General features: G+C 32.3%; 3 protein-coding genes across 3 annotated transcripts; all 3 read left to right on the forward strand.

The window, feature by feature from the left end:
* Positions 1-533: 533 nt before the first annotated feature.
* Positions 534-11325, forward strand: LOC149883544 (uncharacterized). Its single transcript, XM_090097578.1, has 2 exons — positions 534-1688; positions 9822-11325. Exons 1-2 carry the CDS (start codon positions 712-714, stop codon positions 11032-11034), a joined length of 2190 nt encoding a protein of 729 aa, XP_089953704.1. The 5' UTR covers positions 534-711; the 3' UTR covers positions 11035-11325.
* On the forward strand, positions 4193-6882 carry LOC149883545 (uncharacterized). Its single transcript, XM_090098504.1, has one exon. It carries the CDS (start codon positions 4235-4237, stop codon positions 5372-5374), a length of 1140 nt encoding a protein of 379 aa, XP_089954630.1. The 5' UTR covers positions 4193-4234; the 3' UTR covers positions 5375-6882.
* Positions 11326-13292: 1967 nt separating the features above from the next.
* LOC149883546 (muscarinic acetylcholine receptor M5-like) lies at positions 13293-14500 on the forward strand. The gene has a single exon (XM_090098951.1). The coding sequence runs from the start codon at positions 13564-13566 to the stop codon at positions 14344-14346; it is 783 nt and encodes a 260-aa protein (XP_089955077.1). The 5' UTR covers positions 13293-13563; the 3' UTR covers positions 14347-14500.
* Positions 14501-20235: the final 5735 nt, after the last annotated feature.

Below are 20235 nucleotides of genomic sequence, written 5' to 3' on the forward strand. Positions count from 1 at the left end.
ACTATAAATTTAAGTTAAAAGGTTGTTTATACTTCATGTTTAAACTTTATAAAAAGTAGTTTTTTCATCTTTTACTGTGGGAGGAGTCATGAAGTCAAAAAGTAGAAACATTTGAGAGTAAAATTGAAAATGATTAATTTTTTTTTTTTTTTTATGTCTACACTACGTCGTCAAGATAAAAATTATTACGACATCATTAAAACAGTCTTTAAGCCAACCAAAAAACACAGCCACACAACTGTAATTTTAAAATTAAAAATGTTTTACGTCTGTTTTTGCTTTAAAAACATTTAGAAGCGTAACAGCCTATTAATTGACAAATCTGCTTTAAAAATACCTTTTCTGTTTGCTATTTTTTTTAAACAATCCTCTAAATTTTAAATTTGAGTTCTCTTATCAACTATTAACAACTATTGATGCAAGTAGAAAAGAAATATGCTCCCTGTTCTATAGTGATTCAATTTTTCTGTTTTATATTGATTTAAACAATCGAAATAAAGAAAAAAATCATTCAAAGAGAAATTTTACAAGTTTACAAAAAATTCTTGTAACTGGAGTACATTTGCTTCAACTGACGAATGGGAAATCATGAAGCTTAACTTTTGAAGAATTTGCATCTCTTCGATAGTTTCTACATGTAAAAATGATACCAAACGTTAGCATTTTTCTTTAATTTCAGCTCCGCCATTTATTTCCTTAAATGCATGTTAAATGAACAATTTTACTATAGCAACCAACGCAACTTCAATTCAATCAGATCAAGGCACCAATTTAACACCTGAAATCTTAAATGTTACGGGATTGGCAATTTTTAGCTTAACGGCATTTTTAGGGAACTTTCTGATTGTCATATCGTTTTACAAAAACAAAAGCATTCAAACTGCTACCAACCTTTACCTTGTTTCTCTTGCATTAATTGACATGGCCATCGGAATCTTTCCTATAACCATGTGCCTTATAGAAATCGCACTTCACACTTGGCCGTTTGGAAAGATTTTTTGTGATTTTACTTTATTGTCAGACTCGTGGCTTTCTCAAGTTTCAATTTTTCATGTCATACTAATTAGTGTTGATCGCTATTTATCATTAAGACAACCTCTAAACTATCGCGTTGCACAAACTAAATCTCGGGTAGTCTATTATTTGCTAGGAACTTGGATAGTTGCATTTTTATTATGGGCTCCCGTAATAATATACAGTAGGTATTTTGAGACAAAGAATATTATTCCTGGAAATCGATGTTATGAAACATTGAAAGACTCATCGTCCAATTTACCGGTTGAAGACTTAAATTTTTATTTCCTAATTACGTCAGTAGCTTTAGGTTATTTTATACCAATGACTTTAGCTATAATCATTAATGTCAAGATGTTCTTTTTAATAAAGCAGCAGCTGAGAATGATGCCGAAATTCAGCAAGATTTCACAAGAAGTTTTTTCAAGAGGTGCTCAGGTAAATGAGATGGAAACTTTTAAAGAAGAAACAAGCAACGAAAGTGAAAGAACTGAACAGAAAAAGGATGAGACATCGAGACAACTTTACCTTCAAAAAAAAAATCTGTTTAAACATTTTAAAGCATTCAGAATGATAGCCATCATAATTTTAACATTTGTAATTACACTATTTCCGTACTATTTCCGTACTATTTCCGTACTTGCAGGTATTTTTGGCAACCTTTTGTTTGAATTGTTATAATGAAATTAGTTTCGATATTTGCTCAAACCTGACATATTCCTATTCAGCGGTAAATCCTTTTCTATATGCTTTTGGAAGCCATAGTTTTCGTAAGCAATGTAAGGCAATATTTTCCTTTAAAAACAAAAAATTGACCCAGAAATAAAAATAAACTGACAAGAAATTGTTCCGAACACACAAACTGAATTCTTATGATACATGTGCTACTAATAAAACTCGAAAATGAACTTTTTTTTTTGAAAAATGTAAGACATTTTAGTTGTTGATGCGGCGATTGGTTTTTTGTTTTCTTTTTGAAATTCATTTATTTTTATTATCTTTTTTTTTTCATATTCAACAAACTTGTTTGCTGTTTTAATTTCTTTTGTCGAAAAGAAATCATTAACCAAATATTCATATTGAAACTTGAGTAATTTTATACGATGTTTAATAAAAAGTAAACAGTCTACAAACAGTATTCTCGTTTACCTGTCTCATTACTAACTAATTAAAGGAAAATCAAACCGGGGCACCTAGTCCACTCGACCAAATTGGTAAATTGCTAGATAAAACCATTTTAGTTTATTTCTCGCCATTGATTCGGAGAGACCAAACGGTTTCTAGAAGATCATTTTACTAATGTCATTTTTGACTTGAATTTAGCCTAAAGCTCCATTCCAAATATGTCATATATGCTCATATTAAGTTCCATAACAAATGTCATATATGCTCATATTAAGTTAGCGCTCTTGGAGATTTAATACGAGTATATATGACATTCTACAAGCCACTTGTAGATAGTCCCAGACGTCATCCGACCTAAGGGTTTGCTTTATGGTGTTTATGAATTCAGATACAGGTGTATTCGCAAACTGCAATCTAATTCATAAACACCGTAAGAAAGCAAGCTTTTATAATGTTTAGGCAAAGAATTTTGTAAAAAGTTCTTTCTAATTGGCTATGAATTGTTGCTTTTTAGTTTCTCTATTTGGACCAATCTAGCAGCAGACTTGGACAAGTCAAATGCATTGACTTACTAGGGGTCTCCTCGAATTATTTTTAATTAGGAAGAACAGTTCCAGATTATATCAAGGCATTCTCCTCCCAATATTTTGCGAGTCTTTTATTATTATTATTCTTTTTTTTAATATTTTTTTAAAAAAAATATTTAACTTAGCAACTTGGTACTATGTAATAAACACTCTTGTAATGTCTTTTTTTTAAAAAAAAAAGACATTACAAGAGTGTTTATTACATAGTACCAAGTTGCTAAAGTTAAATATTTTTTTCGCTGAAGTCATTCTTTTTTGCCGAAGCTTTTTTTCTTTGTTGGTTTTTTATAAAGCAAGAAAAACAAAAATATTTATTATCTCCGCAAATTCTCAGATATGTTTCTACTTTCACTTTTCGCGCTTAAGGCATATTTGCAAAAGTGTGCCAGATACTCTCATAAACTTTCGTGAACATAATATCATATTATCTTACTTACAGAGTGTAACATGAACAGTGGGCCAACTTCGCATGTAACTTTCGTATTTTTAAAACTTTGCTCTTTGCATATTACAGTAAACTCCCCGTTATTCGAACTGGCACTTATTTGAATTCATGATTTAAAATAATTTGACGCAGGGTAATTTCTCGCATTGTGAGTCAATGAATTAGAAACTTTAGGAAACTTACCGAATTAGAGATTTTAGAATTCGTTATTCGTGAAAGATGACTCCGCATTAAATTGTTTTACCTCGTAAAATACTCACTGCGTCGCAAATTTTCTTTGTAATTGCGTTATTTTTAAGTTTGTTAAAAAGAAAAGAATTCTCAAGGCGCCGAACATTTTAGTTCGATAAAGCTAAGGATCGTTAGAAGCAGAATTCGTTGTAGCGGACGTTGACAAAAAAATCTGATTAGTTAATGCAACTTGAATCCGCAAAATAAAAATTGAGTTTTTCACTTTACAACGACGATTTATTAACACCGTAAATAATTTATCAGTAAACCTGTACTAAGGTGTTAAAATCTCACTGCTACACAAGTCAACTATGTGAAAATATTTGAGTTTTTACAACGTAAAATATATATCGTTCTAATTATGTTTAAAGTCATTCAAATTGGATTGATTTTCGTTTTAAATAAAAAAGTTTCAAAAAATTAGTTTATAGAAATCTCTTTTGGGTTTCAAAACTATTCCAAAATAATTTTTTTTAAAAAAAAAATTTTATATCAACAACGCTTTTTCCATTTTAAATGTATTTTCTTTATTAATTATAAACTATTATTGATACAAAAACATGAGAAATATGCTTTCTTTTTTTGGTTTGTTTGAAAACGATTGAATCGATTGCAAAAATAGAAAATTATTAGATGATGGAATGAAGTTACGCTAATCGTCTAATTTCTTATGGTTTCATACATGTTAAAGGATAAAACCTGATAAAGGATAAAAACTATGAAGTTTATTTATGTTTCACTTAATGACTTAAAGGAAATAAAAAGATAACATTAAAAGTTCTATGAGCAACCGCCATTCAAAAGTAAAAAAATCCACCAACTGACATCAAGAATGACATCTTACAAAAAACAGTCATACAGCTTTCTCTACAGTGCAAGTTTACTTTCGAATAATACATTGAAAACTAACATAACTACAATCCAATCAGATAATTATCTAAGAAGGACCCAAATGATGAAGGTAATTGCAGTCGTGGGACTAGCACTTTTAAGCGTTACTGCGTTTTTGGGGAACTTTCTGATTGTCGTCCTATTTTACAAAAATAAAAGGATTCAAACTATCGCCAACTTTTATCTTGTATCTCTAGCATTAACAGACATGATTGTTGGGTCTTATCCTGTAAACATGTATCTGACAGAAATAGCCCTAGAGGTGTGGCCGTTTGGAAAAAGATATTGTGATTTTACTCTAATGACAGACTCGTTGCTTTCTCAAGTTTCAATTTATCATGTCATAATAATTAGCATAGACCGTTATCTATCAATTAAACAGCCTTTAAAATATCGAGTTGCACAAACGAAATCTCGGGTGAGGTATTACTTGCTGGGCACTTGGCTTGTTGCCTTTTTACTGTGGACTCCAATCATTTTATACCAACGGCATATTACAGCAAAAAACTACAAAGTTTCTGAAAACCTTTGTTTCGGTAGTTTGCATCAAGTATCGTTTGATTCAACAGTAGGGGACATCGAGTTCTACTTCTTATTGACGTCAATCATTTTAGGCTTTTTTACACCTATGGCTTTAGCCGTATTTATCAATGTGAAAATGTACTTGTTAGTAAAACAGCAGCTTCGAATAATGCCAAAACTTTGCAAAACCTCGTTCAGAAATTCATTGAACACAGTAGAAAACCTTCATGTTAGCGAAGTAATAAACAATGAAAAAGAAAGTATTGAGCAGAAAAAGGATGAAGCGACGCTTTTTAAAAAAAAGGAGCTCACAAAACACAACAAAGCAATGCGAATGATTGGCACCATTATCTTCACATTTTTCATCACACTGTTTCCGTATTACTTGCAAATATTCTTGGGACCATTTTGTTCTAAGTGTTATAACGATGTGAGCCTTGATATAAGCTCAATATTGACATACTCCTATTCAGCGGTAAACCCTTTTCTCTATGCTTTTGGAAGTCACAGTTTTCGTAAGCAATGTCAACTCACGTTATCTTTTCCCCAAAAGATTTGACGAAAAGTATTTCAAGCAGGAATAAAATATATTAGTATATTGAAGTAGTAAACGAATTGGCTCAGTGCATAGTTATTGCGGTTTTTTTTAACAAACTTCATTTTAAAAAATAACAAAAACAACTTTAACAGAATGTTTCGGAGCAATATTGAGTTGAACTTCAATTATTGCTTAGAGACAATCCAGTATTAGAGACAATCCACTCTTAGAGAATGAAGGGTACGAACTTTTCTTTTTTCTTGTTGACAAATTTTGGTGTTTTTTTACCAGCCTCTGGCATTGGAGTTCTTTGGATTGATATATTTTACGTTCATAACGGAGTGCTTGGGAATGTAGGGAGGCGTCATCACATAGCTCTTCTCGAGAAAAGGGCGGTGCACAGCAGAACTGACATATAGTGACTTGCAGCGATTTGGGTGTCAGCCGGATCCATTATTTACAAACTTCTCCAGCGGCTCTATGATCCTTTCCCTGGATCTCGCTAGCACCTCCACGATATCATTTTTATAAAGGATGCTTTAATAAAAATGATATCGTGGAGATGCGAGACGTTATTTCATTTCGGATCATGACCATCGCCATAGACAACAGCAAGCCCAAACCTTTTATTTTCCAGTTCGGCTTTAAGGATTATCGAAACTTTCCGCTCTTCATCCTCAACTTCATTTTCCAACAATTCACTAATGCGTAGGGTCATGCCAATCAGGAACCCGAGCGCATCAGACTCTAGATCTGACCTGGTAGTATGGTTGCTATCTAAGTCTTGATTAGGTTGGTACTATTGTGAACCTTGAAAATTGGCAGCCCTTCAGCTTCTTCTTCCTCAGGCTTTCACTGGTCAAACCTCAACCAAAATATATATATCAGAAGTCAGAGTCTTTCGAGAGACCAATGAAGCACTCTACAAGAACAAATCACTTGCCATTCAAGGATCCTCGGAGAAACTATTCTGTCTGAATATACTTAAATTATTGTTGTTGACATAGACACCTTTTGACTATTAATAATATTGATAGCCAGAAACCTAAAAATAAGTAAAATTGGTGAACTTTGACATAAAAAGTATGAATATGAAAAAAAAAAACAAGTGTTAGTGCTTATGAACTATAAAAAAGGAAAATTAGATTTCCTCTGCAGGAATATAAGTTATTTGACAGTATGATAATGGAGATGCCACTGAATTGCAGTGATTTTTTTAAAAATTAATAACCAACTTACATTTGATGGTAACATCAGATCTTGGATCAAGCTTTTTATGCATGAGCTTGGTCATTTGGTTAGATAAAAATCAACCAGTCCTAAAGTAGAGTACAGCATCTTGCTAGAGTTTTATTTTAAACTTTGCAAACTGAATTTATGAACAATACTGAAAGAAAAATTTATGGAAAAATCTGAAAAACAAACTCTTACATGCGTAATGTATTTCCAAATTTAAAGATTTTCCAGTCATAAGTCATTCTTGTTTTACTGACTTTTGTGTCAATCTATGATAAATGACTGTTGATAGCTTTTAGATTTACTTTTGGACCACGGGCTGAAACCTCGTTTACAATGTAAACGAACTACCAAAACTTCTGAAGCCAGGCTTATTTTGATCAGTTTTTTTGAATGGGTTTTTTCATTGGTTATTTTTCGTCATTTCGATATCGATTTTCATAAGTCAATAACCCGCGAAACATACTGGCAAGTTTCGCGGGTTATCGACTTTAGACATATGTACAATACTTTTCTCGTCAATTAATTGTGTTTGTTAATTATATCACTGAGGGTAGGTAAAGCCAGAACAGACATTGGCCAGCAGAATAACTTTTTTCAATAAAAGGAACTAGTTGCTTCTTGATACACTTTCTTAAGTAGATAAATAGATTAACTGCAAGACAGCTCGGGACGAAGGACTTTGACGTCCCTTTATTCCTATAACGCATTCAAACAAAAATCTTCTGTTCAAACTAAGTATTATGTCGAAATTTTATGGTGTTGCACAACGTGGCTCGAGTAGAAAATATTAATCTTAATTGTGCTCTGTGTAAACGTGAAATAAGACACGTCATCAATAATTGACAACATTTCTTGAAAATTCCAATAGAGGCAATCGTAGCAATTCCGAATTCAGTTTTCGCTGACTCAAAACTTGTTTTGTTATATTTTGTTTCTTGCAGGAATTGATGCTTGTCTTCGTTTTTAACATATAATAATCAATACTGGATTGCATCCGGATTTTTGAGCAGCTTGCCTTTGTTAAGCTCCGTCGCGGTGGTGAAACGTGGTTTTTAGGAGCTTAATGTTGTTTGAAATTCTACCATTCTTTTGGCTGTACGGATCTTTCACCGTCAGAATTGTTTTCAGCAAGCTTGGTTGTATCAAAAATAGTCTGAAATATATACTCCTTTAAAGTGATCCAGCATGAATCTTTTGTCAAAAGATCGATTTTTTGATCGAAACGAAGATCAGTTTTTCTAGTTTAATTTGTAAATTCGCTTTCTTTGTGTTTCTTGTTTTGAGCTCGTTCTTGAAAAAATGTGTAATAATTTTGCAATGTATCATAGATTACAAAGGATTAAATTTGTAACAAAGTTGAAAGATAATCAAAATAAAAAAAACTGCTTTCTATTGAAAAGTTATTGGACTCAACGGGGATAAAGACGTAGAAAACACTTAACAAAGACGTAACAAAGACGTAACAAAGACGTAACAAAGACGTAACAAAGACGTAACAAAGACGTAACAAAGACGTAACAAAGACGTAACAAAGATGGTAACACGTTTGTTTTCGATTTTCAGAGCATTTATGTGCGATTTCAATTATAACTTTTACATAAAAATATATTAAAAATAAGCATCATATTCTTTGATCCACTCGAATTAAATTCACCAGCAACTCTACGTTAGTATCCATGTACCATTCAAGTTTGGGGCTTTAGAAACCGATTTCTCTTCCTTAAATCATTTCGATATAAGATAGTACAGTGTATAAGTGACTAATCTTAGGTTATGTCTACACTTTGTTCTATTATTAAAGAATCAATAAGAATTGAATTACTTTCAATGAGTTAGGATTTTTTAGATGTAAGACTTCCGGGGATGTCACTTGGGAAATAACTTGGACAGAAACAAATTTGTTATATTTGATGTACTGTATCAGTCAACTGTAATTGTCACTTAAATCACAAAATAAACTTAACATTCATTGAAACATTGAATCAGACAATCAATCATGGAAATAATTCCATTACTTAGTATATCCTTTGTTGGAACACCTACTCGAACATCCAAACAAATTTTATTCTTGGGCCCAAGAATTTGTTTTTAAACACAACTCATCGTTTCTACCCAAACCATCACAGTTACACTTTCAATCTCTTAAGCTGTTTGAACAATCTTAACCTCTATAGTTTTTGCTTTTAGTATATGTACGTGTAAATATGCGAGTACATATAAATTACTTATCTATATTTTTTCCCTTTTGAAAGTCTGCTCTTTGTGTTACTATGTAAATTTTGTGAAATTTTATTTTTATTACGAGATTAATTTATTCCTGTTGCATTTAAAATTTTTTTTTTTGTCTATTGCCCTACTTTTTGTCTTTTCTTCATCTTATTTAGGTCCTTGCGTTTTATTGGTTAATTACTATTTGGTATGAGCTGTGTTTAACAACATTCTTTTAACACGATATTGATATTTAACACGATACTGTACACGATACTGTACACGATACACGATTGGTGTTGATACTTTTATAAATACTTATTTTTCAACTCTTTGATGCCTTTTCAAGAATTTTTGTTTAATTGATATTTTGACTAAAAAATTAAGTTAAAAGACTGTTTAAACTATCATGATGTTGTTTAAACTTTATAAAATGTAATCTTTTCATCTTTTACTGTGGTAGGAATCATGACGTCAAAAAGAAGAAATGTTTGTGAGTGAAATTGAAAGAGAATTATTTTTTTTTCAAAAAATGTCTACACTCTGTGCCATAAACAAAAAACTTATTACGACATCATTGAAACAGTTTTTAAGCCAACCAAATAATACAACTGCAAATTTTAAGATTAAAATTGTTTTGTGTCTGTTTTTATTTTTAGAACGTTTAAAAGCTTAACAACCTGTGCATTTGAATAAACGTGCATTCAAAATACCTTTTCTGTTGGCTATTATTTTTAAAACTAACAATGCTCTCTCGATTTTAAATTTGCGTTCTCTTATAAACTATTAACGACTATTGATACATGTATAAAAGAAATATGCTCCTTATTCTATAGCGATTCAATCTTTCTGTTCTATAGTGATTTAAACAATCGAAAAAAAATCATTCAAAAAGAAATTATCGAACTTAGCTCAAATTTCTTTTGACTGGAGTACATTTGTTTCAACTTACGAATGGAAAATCATGAAGGTTTACTTTTGAAGAATTTCCAACTCTTCCATAGCTCTTACAAGCAAGATGATACCAAACTTTAGTATTTTTCTTTTATTTCAATACCGCCATTTGTTCTATTAAATACATGTCAATGATGAATTTTACGATAACAACTAACCCAACTTCAATTCAATCAGATCAAGGCACCAAAAATCTAACAACCGAAATCATAAATATCACGGGGCTGGCAATTTTTAGCTTAACGGCATTTTTAGGGAACTTTCTAATTGTCATATTGTTTTACAAAAACAAAAGAATTCAAAGTGCTACCAACCTTTACCTTGTTTCTCTTGCATTAACTGACATGGCCATTGGAATCTTTCCTATAATCATGTGCCTTATAGAAATCGCACTTCACACTTGGCCGTTTGGAAAGATTTTTTGTGATTTTACTTTATTGTCAGACTCGTGGCTTTCTCAAGTTTCAATTTTTCATGTCATACTAATTAGTGTTGATCGCTATTTATCAATAAGACAACCTCTAAATTATCGCGTTACCCAATCTAAAACTCGGGTAATCTATTATTTGCTGGGCACTTGGATAGTTGCATTTGTATTGTGGGCACCTTTAACGATATACAAAAGGGATTTTAAAACAAAAAATATTGTTCCTGGAAATCAATGCTATAATACAATTCAATCGTCTAATTTACCGGTTGAAGACTTAAACTTTTATTTCCAAATTACGCCAGTAGCTTTAGGTTTTTTTGTACCGATGGCTTTAGCTGTATTCATTAATGCCAAGATGTTCTTTTTAATAAAGCAGCAGCTGAGAATGATACCAAAACTCAGCAAGATCTCACACGAATCTCTTTCAAGAAGTACTCGAGTAACTGAGACGGAAAATTTTAGAGAAGAAACAAGGAACAAAAACAAAAGAACTGAACAAAAAAAGGATCAGATATCGAGTCAATTTTATCTTCAAAAAAAACATCTGTTTAAACACTTCAAAGCATTCCGAATGATAGTCATCATAATTTTAACATTTATAATTACACTATTTCCGTACTATGTGCAGTTTTTTTTGGTAATGTTTTGCTCGAATTGTTATAACGAAATTAGTTTCGATGTTTGCTCAAACCTGACATATTCTTACTCAGCAATAAATCCTTTTCTATATGCTTTTGGAAGCCACAGTTTTCGTAAGCAATGTAAAGCAATATTTTCCTTTTTTTTCACAAAAAGTTCTTGCAAAAATAAAAATATATTAACTAGGCGTTGTACCGAACACACAAACTGAATTCTAATAAATGTCACATGTGCTGCTATAAATGTCACATTTAATGCTATAAATGACACGTATGCTTCAGTCCTAAAAATAAAAAAACGAAAACTAACTTTTTGGAAAATCTAAGACAATATTTTATATGGTACGTTGTGCTTGTGAAAAAAAAAAATTAATAAATATTTCCATTGAAGCTTGTACAAATTTGTTCGATGTATCGCAAAAATAAACTGTCCTCAAACAACCGAAAGATTGTCTCGTTTACCAAACAATTCTCGTTTACCTGTCTCATAACTATTTACATGGAAATCAAACAGGGGGAGGGGGTGGGGGTGGGGGTGGGCATCAAGTAGACTCATCAAATTGTTAAATCGATGGATAAAATTTTAATTTATTTCTCACCATTCATTTAGAGAGACAAAACAGTTTCCAGAAGGTCATTTAATGTAATGTTTTGACTTCAACTTAGCATTGATTTAGTCATCTATGGTTATAATTAAATTAGCATTCTTAGTGACTTAATATGAGCATATATGTAATTCCGCTGCGGAAAGTTAAAGAACGTTCAATGACGTTTTTTTTTTTTTACAAAATAGTTTTTACCAGTGAAAACCACAAAATTGTAAATATGTGCTGGCAGTTTTTGAGGTATAATTTTGGAAATGTATACGGTATAAAAGAACGAAAAAAATATGTCAAGAGGGTTTTGTTTGAAGAGAATTTATGTTATTTAATTGATGTGTTTGTTGCGAAAAAACTATAATATATGACATTCTTCAAACCACTAGTAGGTCTCCGACGTCATCCAACCTGACGATATGCTATATGATGAAAAAGTCAACGATGATCCATCTGTATCGACTCGTCGGCTTGCTACTTACAATATTAGACAAGACATGGTGGAAAAAACTCAAATTTAAAACAAAACTTGATCAAAAACTGAAAATATATAGTAAAACAGTTGTACATATTAATTTTTAAAAAACTTTTAGATTCTTAACAAAATTTAAAACGTTTGAATCGTTAAAAGAACCACATAAAAATTTTATTTTCATTTTCCTTAAAAAACTACAACTTTTATTGGACAAAACAAAACGATGCATTTTTTATAAGATTTGATTGTCTTTATTCATTTTATTTTCACTTTTATCATAACGGTGCTCTAAAATGATAAAATAGATTTTGCAACGTCTGATCTATTATTTTTTCAATTAAATTAAAAAATGGATTTAAAACAAATTAGGAAGTGTTTTAAGTGAAAATGGTGTTAAAGATTTTAAAACCGGAAGTCGACTGTAAGTAAAACTGTTATATACTTTGGATATCGTGAGTGCTATGAAAAAAAGAATTGGGGCGGACATTCAAGAAAAACATCACAAAGACTAGATCGATGAATTGTTAAACAGCTTAAAAAGATCGTTAGCTCTTCTATGATTCTTGTCATCCACAAAAATTAAAGAAGAGCTAAAGAAGACAAGTTGTTTTCTCGAATGTCTGCCCAAAAAATTCTTGAATGAAACCTCCAACCTCTTTTTAAAAAAGACTTGAGTTTGCCAAAGCAGACCAAACTTGAACTTGTAGAGTAGTAGAAAAATTTACTTTTTAAAGATGAATCAAAATATACACTCTTTGGAAGCGATGGTAAGAAGCAAGTATGGAGACCAAAAAACACCAGATATAACACTAAATATACTAAGAAGAGTTTTAAGTATGGAATGTCTTCTATGGTTTGGGCATGTCTCTCAGCACTAGTATCTGGTCCTATTCACAAAATTAATGGAACTATGGACCACTTTGTATACAAAGATTTCATTGAAGATGTTATGTCGCCAAATGCTGAATGAGTCTGAAGAACATTGCATCGATGTATTTTTTACAAAATGATTTTAAAAAATTTTAAAAATTGCACTTTTATTAAGAAAAAAATTTTGATATGAAAATCTTATGTATTTTAAATTAGTTACTGCAAGTTGGCCTACCCTATAAAAACACTTTTCTGAAGCCTTATCTTGTAATAGCTTTAATGCAGTTTTTTAAAAATATCTTTAATATTAAAACCAGCATCGCAAAACTTTACACTAAAGCTTGCTTTAATTAAAATTTATTTACAGCAAGGTTTAACATAATTTCATGATATAATAAAATTTAACGCGGGGTTTCAAAACTATTCCAAAATAATTTTTTTTTAAAAAAAATTTTTATATCAACAACGCTTTTTCCATTTTGAATGTATTTTCTTTATTAATTATAAACTATTATTGATGCAAAAACATGAGAAATATGCTTTCTTTTTTTGGTTTGTTTGAAAACGATTCAATCGATTGCAAAAATAGAAAATTATTAGATGTATGGAATGAAGTTACGCTAATTGTCTAATTTCTTGTGGCTTCACACACGCTAAAGGATAAAACCTGATAAAGGATAAAAACTATGAAGTTTAATTATGTTTCACTTAATGACTTAAAGGAAATAAAAAGATAACATTAAAAGTTCTATGAGCAACCGCCATTCAAAAGTAAAAAAATCCACCAACTGACATCAAGAATGACATCTTACAAAAAACAGTCATACAGCTTTCTCTACAGTGCAAGTTTACTTTCGAATAATACATTGAAAACTAACATAACTACAATCCAATCAGATAATTATCTAAGAAGGACCCAAACGATAAAGGTAATTGCAGCCGCGGTACTAGCAATTTTAAGCGTTACTGCGTTTTTTGGGAACTTTCTGATTGTCGTCTTATTTTACAAAAACAAAAGGATTCAAACTATCGCCAACTTTTATCTTGTATCTCTAGCATTAACAGACATGATAGTTGGGTCCTATCCTGTAAACATGTATCTGACAGAAATAGCCCTAGAGGTGTGGCCGTTTGGAAAAAGATATTGTGATTTTACTCTGATGACAGACTCGTTGCTTTCTCAAGTTTCAATTTATCATGTCATAATAATTAGCATAGACCGTTATCTATCAATTAGACAGCCTTTAAAATATCGAGTTGCACAAACGAAATCTCGGGTGAGGTATTACTTGCTGGGCACTTGGCATGTTACCTTTTTACTGTGGACTCCAATCATTTTATACCAACGGCATATTACAGCAAAAAACTACAAAGTTTCTGAAAACCTTTGTTTCGGTAGTTTGCATCAAGTATCGTTTGATTCAACAGTAGGGGACATCGAGTTCTACTTCTTATTGACGTCAATCATTTTAGGCTTTTTTACACCTATGGCTTTAGCAATGTCAACTCACGTTATCTATTTTTTCCCCAAAAGATTTGACGAAAAGTATTTCAAGCGGGAACTAAATATATTAGTATATTGAAGTGGTAAACGAATTGGGTCAGTGCATAGTTATTGCGGTTTTTTTTAACAAACTTTATTTTAAAAAATACCAAAAACAACTTTAACAAAATATTTCGGAGCAATATTGACTTATACTTCAATTACTGCTAAGAGACAATCCAGTATTAGAGACAATCCAGTATAAGAGACAATCCAGTATTAGAAACAATCCACTCTTAGAGAATGAAGTCCTCTGCGATTTTTCACCAATGCGTCGGTGGCAAGGGTGCTTCGACTCTTTACATTTGCTCACACGATAGTACCTCGCTACAAGATTCTCAATCCAGACATAATGTGTCTTCTCAGGACTGGCCTTGTCAACTATTAGCAAGAGGTCAGTAACCATGTCTTTCTCCTCGCATATGTGGATCAGATAAATTCCGTTCTTCCATCCGAAGACGTTCACCGAGAGCTGAACACTGACGCTCAAGTTTTCTTTAATCTGTGACCTTCACCAGTAAATCAATCCCTTTGAAGATGAGCTCTCCAAAATGCCGACTGTACTTAGTCAAGCGGTCAGCGTTGGAGCCCGCTGGATACTTTGCGGAGAGGACGGCCCACTTGAACATCTATTATTCATATGTTTTACGCTCATAACAGAGCGCTTGGGTATGTAGGTAGGCGTCATCACATAGCTCCTCTCGAGAAAAGGGCGGTACACAGCAGAGCTGACATATAGTGATTTGCAGCGATTTGGGTGTCAGCCGGATCCATTATTCACAAACTTCTCCAGCGGCTCTATGATCCTTTCCCTGGATCTCGCTAGCACCTCCACGATATCATTTTTATTAAGGATGGGTAATAAAAATGATATCGTGGAGATACTAGAGAGATGTTACTTCGTGTCGGATCATGACCATTGCCATAGACAACAGCAAGCCCAAACCTTTTATTTTCCAGTTCGGCTTTAAGGTTTATCGAAAATTTCCGCCCTTCATCCTCAACTTCATTTTCCAACAATTCACTGATGCGTGGGGTCATGTCAATCAAGAGCCCGAGCGTATCAGACTAGATCTGACCTGGTAGTATGGTGGCTATATAAGTCTTGATTAGGTTGGTACTATTGTGAACTTCGAACATCGGTAGCCCTTCAACTTCTCCTTCCTCAGGCTCATCTCTAGTCAAACTCCAACCAAAATCTTCCATCACTCTCTCGAACTCGTCATTGCTGAGCGTTTCAGCGGCAGACTCTGGTCTTTGATCAGGGGTTGCCTTAGAATCAGCCTGCAAGATATGCCTGGGTTTTGGTGGTTGAGCTGGCTTGGGTGGTAATGAAGACTTAGGCTTAGGTGGTATTGGTGGCTTGGATAAGGCTTTCGTTGTTGGTTGTTATTTGGGTAGTGGTGGTTAGGTTTCACTATGTTGCGGTAGAAGGGCCTTACAAGCCTCCACAAACTCCTAAAAGGTTATTCATCTTCTCAAAACAAACCAAAGAGGTCCTGCTTAGTGATAGCTTCCATGTCGGTCGGTCAATATCCTAATATAAGTATAATCTCTAAATATATAGTCCGCTGATTGACGTCTAAGGAGTTGACTCACCATATACCTTGTTGCAAGCCGCACTAGACGCTGTAAGACCCAGAGCATTGACCTAAATATGGAGTCGAAGGTTCGCCAAGCCACAGGTCTCAGCCCATAACCGCTGAGCCTACTTCGGATGGCCTAATAAAGCCTGACCGAGGGTTCTAAGCTGAGCTAAACTAGTCTCTAGCTCAGTTTAGCTTAGAACCCTAGGTTTACCAAGTTAAAACTCCTATTTTTCATCTACTTATATATATATAATTTATGTATGTGTGCATGTGTTGATATATATCTATGCTTGTTTTCATTTGTTTAGTATGAATTTAGTATATGAATTGAATAACCATAAAAATGAACAATTAAAAATCGATAGAAGCATAACCTACCAAAGTTTAAGTAAACAATGTGGAGAAAATTGATTAACAATTATGCAAAGTATTTATGGAACCACCTTTTATGAATGGAAAATGTCCATTTAAAGCATGCGATTGTTAAATTCGGAATGATGAATTTTGTTTAAAGCTTGTCACTAATACATTTTTAAGTTACTTTTTTTGCGTAATTACATTAAGTAATGATAGTATTTATTAAAGACATTAACAAACGAGTCAAAACATTTTTCGAGAAAAAAACTATCTACAAAATCCTTCTGCATTGTTACTTTCAATCGCTAAAGCATCTGAATCTAACAAACCTACTGTTTATATTGTCATAAAACGATACAAGAGCTCTCTATCTATCGAACGAGCAAAAGAATTTGGAAGAAAGAGTGGCTTTGAGGATAAGAAAGCAGCAATCAGTATTCCACGATTATTCACGCATATCCCGGCTTATCGAACGGAGAACGAGCCAAGAGGTATAAAGTTTCAGAGTATTTCGTCAGAAAAGTTAAGAAATTTTAAAATTTCAAGTCTTATCGAGCCATTAAATATCCAAACCGATCAGAGAAGCAATCACTGGCTGCTAACACTCGAGCTCGAAAACTTTATGACGAAGTGCTTACAAAATTTAATGGCTGCATAATTATGGATGACAAAACGTACATCAAATGTGACTTCAAAAAGCTCTCAGGTCCAAAATTTTACAATTCAATTGTTCGTAGACGTGTCAGCAACAAGTTCAAGTATAAATGATTGGATAAATTTGGTCAGAAACTTCTCTTGTGCCAAGCAATATACAGCTGCGGTTTGAGATCTCGAGCTTTCGTCACATCGTCAACTTTAAACTCTGATGTTTACATACAGGAATGCTTGCAAGATAAACTTTTGCCATTTTATCAAAGTCACGAGGTCCCCTGTTGGTTCTGGCCTGACCTTGCTTCTCGTCATTATTCTAAGAAGACCGAAGAGTGGTACAATTCGAGAGACATCAAATTCATACAAAAAATCTTAAATCTACCTAACTGGCCACAGTTCCGTTCCATTAAGAAATTTTGGGGAATTTGCAAGGAATATTTGGGTAAGAGTGGTAAAGCAATAAGTACAGCTAAAGATTTGATTAGAGAGTGGACATTAGTAGGGAAAAAGTTGCCAAAGACACTCAGCAGAAGTTGATACCGACGGTTAGCGTTAATGTTCGCTTATTTATTCGAAATAATGAAAAGCATTATAACAAAAAGTATTTTTATTATATCTTCAAGTTCCCTCGATTAAAATACTGAAGTTTTTCCATTAGTTTAATTATTATTATTATTATTATTTGAATTTTTCATCGTTCCGAATTTAACGAACGCATGCTTTAATCATGAACAAGTACTTGTCCCTGTTAATTTCCATTAACTAAACTGATCTCAAAGTAACTGGATAGCCTATTCTATTAGTTTTTTTTTTCAAAAAAGTTGAAAAAATATTCAAGATGGCGGCGATCAGAGCTTTTAGCAGTGACCGATGTACATTTTATAAGGCTTTACAGAAATACGAAAGAAAATAATTAGACAGAGTTATTTATGAAAATTAAAACTAGACTATGTAATAAATTTATAAATAATTAAATGAAATGAAATGATTTAAAAAAAATTAGACAACGAAAGAAATTATTTAAATGATTAAAGTTCAAAATATTCAAAAAACTTCTTAAGTGCAATTTACGATTAAAAATAGTATTTATGTATAATCTCTATTTACCTTTTAGTTCTTAGTTACCCAATTCAATGTGCTAGGAGGATTTTATTAAAATTTGTACTTTCTATTTTTGTAGTAAGATACTAGATATGTACATGCTGCGTGAACTACTACCAGCTGAGTGCTGTGAGTACAAACAACTCAGGGATTCATTCTAGGATTAATTAGTACATGTAATAAATTTCTTTAATGAGAATATTAAATACAAAATATAAACTTCTTTATTTGTATATTATTCTTTGGAATAGTCCAACTAAAAATAATCGAGTCAATTGTTTATGACGTGTTATTCAAAACAACTTTAAAAAATGTCAAGGGAACTTTTTGATAACATACATTACGTATGTTATTAAAAAATGTATGATACATATAAGTTTATATTTTTAAATGCTAATAATTAGTTCTTAAAGTTTAGGAATAATCACTCCTTGTTTTAGATATAAATGCATGTAAAAAAACCTTTAAAAAAATTTCATGATGTATTATTTAACAAATTTTTGAATATAGAAATATTTAAATCAACTTCTATACTTTTTTACCTATATTTTATGCTGTTATACTTACTGTTATATATCATGGTTACAGTTATGTTAAATCAAGACAACTTTGTTTATATATTATGGTCATAGGCGCCGAGTTCACGGGGGCAACAGGGGCAGTGGCCCCCCTGGAAATTTATACTAATAATATATTATCACAGATTATCATGAGGGCGAGAGTATCTATTCGCCCCCGTAATAATCCGTGGTTATATATTATTAGTATAAATTTCTGGCGGTGCCACTGCCCCTGTTGCCCCCGTGAACTCGGCGCCTATGATTATGGTTATATATTTCTTTTTTCTCTCTCTCTTTGCTTTTAAGTGATTGTACAATTTATATACTTTTTTTTTTTGCAATTCTCTATAGTGTAATATAAAATTTCTTAGGCAATTGTTACGACATAAGTACAATGAAATATAACAATAAACTATTACAACAAGTTATACAGATATAAAATAATTTTATCACGATGCCAAGTTGGCTAAATATTTTATCTTAAAAAGAAACTCAATTACCCCCCATGCAGTTGTGTTATCAACCTTCTAGCACACAACATTGGATAGTTAAGAAATAAAAATTACATAAATTGTGCAATAAATGTTAATTGTCTGAAATTTTGATTTCTGCACAAACAATTAATAAATTACTATATTGGCAGCTGCCAACATTTGCACGTTGGTTAGCAGTTATCATTTTAGACCTAATAAATAAGTTTCTTTGATCTAAAATGACACCTTATACAAATACTTTTTCTTTACTGTTATCATATATATATGTTGCATGTTAAGAGAAATATTTTAATTGTTTTTGAGGAGGCAAAAAAAATGTTGTCAGGTATTGATTCTTGCATCAGTTCCTGCATTCTGATTGTGATTTTGTCAATAAAACAAGAATATAACTGATATCATTAGTATATATGCAACAAGCTTCAGTTTTTCAATCACTTCTATTCTTGTTTTATCGACAAAACAGTATAAGTTTGTTTCATCGAATCTAGCATCGTATTGGGTAACCTTTGTTTTTGATTCTTGTAATCTACTTGGTATTGAATTGACAAGTTTCTAAAGAGCAGACAACTCGACGTTATTCCATTCGTTTTTCAAGAGATTCCCAAACTCATAGATCTTGTTTCTTAATCCTCCGTTTGATTTCATCCCATAGATGTTTTATAGGATTGAGATCGGACGAGAATGATGGCCACGCTAATATTTGAGTATTGTTTTGCTTAAGCCAATCCTTGACTAGACCTGATGATGATTTGGATCATTTCGTGGACGAAGGAAAATTCTTACCCAAAATTATATCTTTGGATTGATGTTAACAAATGCTGTTCTAAGATATCACGATAATAAAATTGATCCATTATATGGTCCGAAATATATAATTCGTCGATTTCATTTTGCGTTAAACAACGCCAAACGGTAACAGAATCCCCACCACGCTTGACCGTCGCCACAGTATAATGTGGATCGAATTCTTTCTTGGGTGTTTTCTAGACCATTACCTTCCCATTATACCCGAACAGGTTAAATTTCGATTCATCGGACAAGTGTCTGTTAGTTGTTCAGATCAACAGATTAAATTTCGATTCATCGGCAAAGTGTCTGTTGGCCGTTGCTGGCCGCTTCAATGCACCAACAATAAATGAGGTTGCCATTGTCATTGTCGTTGACCAGACAAACTCGA

Source organism: Hydra viridissima, unplaced genomic scaffold (assembly GCF_058129835.1).
Source record: "Hydra viridissima isolate aposymbiotic clone 2 unplaced genomic scaffold, HvirCarnegie_v1 scaffold_9, whole genome shotgun sequence".
Lineage (NCBI taxonomy): Eukaryota > Metazoa > Cnidaria > Hydrozoa > Anthoathecata > Hydridae > Hydra > Hydra viridissima.

Bases quoted from the DNA above. Each gene is read 5' to 3' on its own strand.
- LOC149883544 (XM_090097578.1), top strand. From the start codon at position 712: ATGAACAATTTTACTATAGCAACCAACGCAACTTCAATTCAATCAGAT. The intron at 1,689-9,821 runs GTTATAATGAAA...ACAAGCAAGATG, and splicing joins GGCAACCTTTTGTTTGAATT to ATACCAAACTTTAGTATTTT.
- LOC149883546 (XM_090098951.1), top strand. From the start codon at position 13,564: ATGACATCTTACAAAAAACAGTCATACAGCTTTCTCTACAGTGCAAGT.
- LOC149883545 (XM_090098504.1), top strand. From the start codon at position 4,235: ATGACATCTTACAAAAAACAGTCATACAGCTTTCTCTACAGTGCAAGT.